A 6,395-nucleotide genomic window follows, 5' to 3' on the forward strand; every position below is an offset into this window, starting at 1 on the left:
ATTCATATATACATATATATATATATATATATAATATATATATATATATATATATAATATATGATATAATAATATATATACGTATACATATATATGATAATATAGTATATATACGTATATATATATATGATATGAATAATATATATGGGCATATATGTGTACAGGACGTCGCCAACTGTGTATACAACATGGAGTACTGTAACAAATGAGTTAAATACGCAAACAAAGAGAGAGAAATGGAAAGCAGGGCAAGTAACACAGAGAACAACCATTCATCAATCGTCTGCTGTCTATCTACTCCTCATTTCGAGCATTCAACGACAATATGAGTGCCCATATATGCATATATATATTATTTATATTATTATTTGATTCAACGCTACGCATCCATTTCCAAGAAAGTTATATATATATATATACTCATACATACATACATACATACATACATACATACATACATACATACATACATACATACATACAAGGTGACCTCCCCAAAAAAACGACCCAGAAAAATTTTTTTAAATCCTACAAAGGTCCAGCAAATTTCTTGAAATTTGCTGGACTTAAACTTTGGTTTGTGTACGATCATTCACTTTGCATAAAAGTCATGTTCTTTTCAAAATATGCTCCAAATGGCATACGCCGCGCAAACACTTGCATACGTCACGCAAAACTGTCAATTACTCGAACACATCCCTCTTTGGGGATTTCCCTGATTTCTGGTGTGATTGCTGCCTTCAGTTCACTAATCGTTTCAAGGTTGTTCTGGTAAACATTATCCTTGAGATACCCCAACAGATAAAGATCTGGGGAGGGGGTTCAAGTCTGGTGAATGCGGTGCCCACTGAACGTCATACTTCCTGCTGATCAGTCTCTCTTGAAATCGCTCTCTCAACCAGACTAGGGAGTCATTTGATGCGTGGGGGTGGCTCCATTTAGCTGAAACCACTTTTCATCTCGATCTATCCCTTTGCGTCGTTTTATTCAGTTTTATTCAAAGATTTGTGGGCTCTGTTTTGTTTTGGGGATCACCCTATATATATATATATATATATATATATATGTATATATATATAATTATTTATTTATTTATTTATTTATTTATTATCTGTGTATCTACACGCGCACGTGCATATATTTGTGAGCTGGTATGTTTTAAAACGTACCGAATCCCATGAAACAATTGAATTTGTAAAAATTCTGTTATTGCATAATCATAATCTTTCACGTCTAAATATCTTTAAAGGAGTGAATTTAGGAAACGTTTCCAAAAAATAGTCAAAAATAAAAAACTTACCGAAATTAGAGGAGGTGACAATAAAATTAAAGTATCAAAATTTACGATAATTTTGTTTTTTCTTTGGTCAAACACAACCTTACTTGTTTAGTACATAAAACAGGAAAATCTTTCAAATAAAAGTCAAATAAAAACAAAACAAATTCTAAAAATGAAAAAAATCAAATAATGAAACAGGCATGGTTTTTTTTAATCATAATCTCCATTTTATTAAAAACAAATTGGAAGATATTGTTAAAGAGAAGATATTGATATCTTCTCTTTAACTCATGCCACCCGAAACACATCAAAATAAACATCCCTTTCAATTTAGCAAAAAGGATCTGCACAATAGTGTCTGATAGAACAACTCGGGACCTTCGTCTTCAAGACCTCAAAACAACACTTATTGAAAGACAATATCCACCCTCACTTATCGACGAGGGAATTAAACGTGCCAAACAATTAGACACAAAACACTACAAAACAACCACAAAACCAACGGTTGAAAAATGTGGACGCCCAAACTGTGGAACCTGCCCCAACCTGCTTGAAGGTTCGGATTTCCTTTTCCAACAAGGACAGAGATTTACAATTAAAATTAGTTTCACTTGGGCCTCTGAGAACCTAATTTATGTAATAACCTGCTCGGGTTGCGGACACCACTATATTGGACAAACGAGTATGACCTTGAGAAAGAGAACCACTCTACATAAAGAGCAAATCCGTTTCCCCTAATACAGACAAATTCTTCTCAGTGAACATATAGAAAAATGTGCAGGTAACATCAAACCAAATTTCACAGGCTTCCCTTTCTACCAGTGCAAAGACGCAATCTCTCAACTAGAACGTTTAAATAAAGAAACTTTTTTCATTGAAAAATAGTAAACACGTCTTAATATGCACGCATAACCAACTTTTATCTTTTTACATATTTCAATTCACGATTACATCACTGTACATAAATCCCCTGCAAAACAAGGTTTTTTAAACTTGTCTCTGTCTGTACACATATATAATCCTCCCCACCCATTACCGAAAGCTGAACAGTTATCTTCCTTACCGACAACAATAACAATAATAACGACAACCAATTACCTCCCTTTATTTATCTACTTGTGAAGTCATTCACTCGTGAATTTCATCACACACAACATGGACAGAATTTCTTCTTAAGAAAAAATATATATTCAAATAAGTAAAACATGATATCATGAATAGCGATTGCGAGACCGGTTGATATATTAAAAATTATATTAAAACTATGTAAGTGTGCGTATTTTCCTTTTTAATTTCTTATATACATTACAACTCACCACGTGGGGATAATCGAAATTCCTCTTTTCTGTTTCTACTATAGATAGATAGATAGATAGATAGATAGATAGATAGATAGATAGATAGATAGATAGATGGATGGATGGATGGATGGATGGATGGATGGATGGATGGATAGATAAATAGATATGTTGCTTTATTAGCCACACAGGGCTGCACATAGACAGAACAAATTACAAGGTAGAGCTTTTCTTTTGGGGGTAAAAAAGGGGGTTGGTTTTCGATCAAAAGGGATCGTAAAAGGAAAGAAAGAGGACAAAAAAGGGGGGGAGAGAGAAAAAAAGAAAAGGGGTGAGGAAAAAAATGTTGATCAATAGGGATCGTAATCACAGAAATGTCAATATGAAGTGTAAAGGGGAGGACAGGTGAGGTTTACCCGTGGAAGGAAAAGCCTACGGAAAAGACCACGGCAACCTCGGTCAATGAAGTCACATGTTATATTTCTTTTTTTTTGCAAATGAGCAACTCTCTGTATTAATTTTTACGGTTCATAGAATCATAGTCAAGGTGGCTTCGTCATTCATACGTGCCATCCTTGCTACATTCACCCATCTTTTTTTAAAACATTCACTAGACAATAGATAGATAGATAGATAGATAGATAGATAGATAGATAGATAGATAGATAGATAGATAGATAGATAGATAGATAGATAGATAGATAGATATATTGTTGTATGTATGTATGTATGAGAAGAAAATGGATGTAAATAACAAGAGGAGAACTCGTCGTTTTCACTGGTATGCCTTTAATTAGATAACAAAGAGAACACATATGCATTACTCTTTACTCTTTTACTTGTTTCGGCCATTTGACTGTGGCCATGCTGGAGCACCGCCTTTAATCGAGCAACTCGACCCCGGGACTTATTCTTTTTGTAAGCCCAGTACTTATTCTATCGGTCTCTTTTGCCGAACCGCTAAGTAACGGGGACACAAACACACCAGCATCGGTTGTCAAGCAATACTAGAGGGACAAACACAGACACACAACATACACACGCATATATATATATATATATAATATATATATATATATATATATATATATATATTTATATTATATATATATATATATATACATATACGACAGGCTTCTTTCAGTTTCCGTCTACCAAATCCACTCACAAGGCTTTGGTCGACCGAGGCTATAGTAGAAGACACTTGCCCAAGGTGCCACGCAGTACCCAACACAGTTGAATTTCATAGAACTGTGTCTCACCCTGTTAATAGCAAATACAAAATACATCTTATGAATTACGCTACACTAATCTTGGAATTGTCAATGCAAGCCCAAATACTTTCGGTGAAAACATACCCTCCTCAGGCATGATAAATAGGAATTAGTATCAAAGACCCCCGTAATACTTGAAAGCCGCAGCGAACACAAATTTAAGCTATTAGTGATTTCTACTAATTTCCTGATTAGTACATTTGACAGGAAGGCGAGTAGTGGAACTATGGTTCTGATGATGTATAATACTATTTACTATAGATATGATAAACATAAATCTGGCTCTACACAACACTTTTAACACAAAAGGTTATTGAATAACTGTACGTTTTTGCACTACAAAACAAACACAAACATGCTTCCGCTTCACTACAGCTGAGCACCCTCAAATATTACATAAATTCGTAACGAACAGTTCATTGAAAACTAATCCAGATCCACCAAAATAGTCTACTTAAAAGCAAACATCGAGTGACTCGAAAATGCAATAAACTATGTTCGATGTGATGCATAAAATAGTAAGATACAAGCAAAAATAGAAACAATGAAAATTTTGTTAAAGATTGAAAAGCGTTAAAATTACACGATTGTATCCAATTATTTATTTCATGATAAATGTCAGAAACCAGCAGATATGAGTAAATTCAATGGATTCCATTACGTTGTCATAACTGAATGTTATGCGATGGAATACGTTTTATTGCATGCAAAAACGTAAGCATAAATTTAAAGTACAAGTAAAAAAGAGTTTGATATTAATCATCCTCACACCTCAAAGTACAACAAGTATCAACCTCTGCATCAATATATATTTCTGATGTTGCATTGTTAAAGCCTATTTTGACACATCGATAATACCTACAACTATCCCAATAGCATGATTCTGTCTGTAACCAAAAAATTTGCAAGTGTATTTTGTTTCACAAACATAATAATTTTCCAATCCATCGGTAAAACTGACTTTGTAATCTATCAGCTGAATATCTCTATATGAACAGCGTGGTTTGGGGGTCAATACACCATTTTGACATATCACACTATCGTTGGAGTTATTCATACTAGGAAGTTCACACGAATAAGTAACGTTCGTGGTTTCTAAGACTGTGCTGCCAAATGGAAGATATTGCAAAGTGTCTGAATTTCGGTAGCTATGTATGTTAGACTTGTATAACAATTGACAGTTCTTTACACACCGTGGAAGTTTTCCACTCCACGTTCCATTCTCTAAACATGTTCTTTTAGAATCTCCCAACAACGTTTCTTCAGCAGAACAGCTATATTCAATAACTGAAAAATTATGTGACAAAATAAAATTCAATCCGTTTCGTTTCTCAATTTTACACGATTTTCTGCACTGTATGTTTGGATACCATTTACCTGAAAAGCATTGAACGACTCCAAATGCGACAGGAATGAAGGATCGTTTGCACGAATATAACACTTTCTCTCCTTGATTGATTAAGGTTCTTGGTTTTAAAATTCTACCTTCAGAAATAGTCACAACTCTGCCAGCAATTTCAGGTACAACACATTTCAAAGTGCAAACAGGTGTCGGAAAATTCCAGCTACCGTCTTGAAGACAAGTTAATACATATTCACCTTTCAGACTATAAGGTTTTAAGCAACTGAAATGAATTGTTTCGTTAACTTTAACTTCATTTGTATTGTTTACCTTGCCATGTTTGGGTGGATGCGGTGGGAGACATTTAACAATTTCACAGATTGGTGGTAGAGACGACCACTGTTTATTTTCTTGACAACGTATTGAATTGTTTCCTCGCAAAATATAATCAGAAAGGCAGTAAAAGTGAATAACAGAGTTATATGTGTATGCAATATTTATCATGAAACTGTGTGCAGGTTTAGGAAAAGTAGGGCAAGTTATTAACTTACATCTTTTATCTTCATACATCCATTTACCATTCCAACAAATAATATCGGCTGTATTCTCTACACTTGCTTCAAAATTGCGGTTGCACTTTTGTTGCAGGTGTATTTTTTCCTCTTCCCATTTCAAAGTATATTGAATTCGACTGCTGTTTAATTTCGGCAAAGGACCGCAGTTTAGGAGCTTTATCATTTGTTCAAAAAACCACGGAGCAAAGTTGTTGCAGGTTGACGTCGAATTACTGTATTCCGACACAATCTTTTTCATAACATTTGCAACTGTATTATTTTCACTCTTCACTGTGAATAAGATAAAGAATAGGAAATAAAATGTATTGGATACCATTCTCTCAGTTTTTATATACTTTTGTCTGTCATGAAAAGGACTTGTAGTGTTTAAAGTGTAGTCGCTTGTTCACTTTAATTCTAATGTCTTCTTGGGGAGTCTTTTATACTCTCCTTAACCCTCTTTTCCTCCAGTCAGCAATAAATAATTTTGTTCTGTCTTATTTTAAAATTGAGACATAGTTAATTAGAACGGGAATAGTGTATATGAAAAAAATGTAAGTAGGTGGGGCTTTTGCTTGACACACATACACGCACATACATATATATAAACATATATAAGTGCATTATATGTATATGTGTGTGTGGTGT

The 6,395-nt window shown here is 34.1% G+C and overlaps 1 protein-coding gene across 1 annotated transcript; it reads right to left on the minus strand.

Moving 5' to 3' along the window:
- Positions 1 to 4,572: 4,572 nt before the first annotated feature.
- On the minus strand, positions 4,573 to 6,138 carry LOC115231241 (sushi, von Willebrand factor type A, EGF and pentraxin domain-containing protein 1-like). The gene has a single exon (XM_029801305.2). The coding sequence runs from the start codon at positions 6,082 to 6,084 to the stop codon at positions 4,687 to 4,689; it is 1,398 nt and encodes a 465-aa protein (XP_029657165.2). The 5' UTR covers positions 6,085 to 6,138; the 3' UTR covers positions 4,573 to 4,686.
- Positions 6,139 to 6,395: the final 257 nt, after the last annotated feature.

The sequence above is a fragment of the Octopus sinensis genome, unplaced genomic scaffold, assembly GCF_006345805.1.
Source record: "Octopus sinensis unplaced genomic scaffold, ASM634580v1 Contig17935, whole genome shotgun sequence".
Lineage (NCBI taxonomy): Eukaryota > Metazoa > Mollusca > Cephalopoda > Octopoda > Octopodidae > Octopus > Octopus sinensis.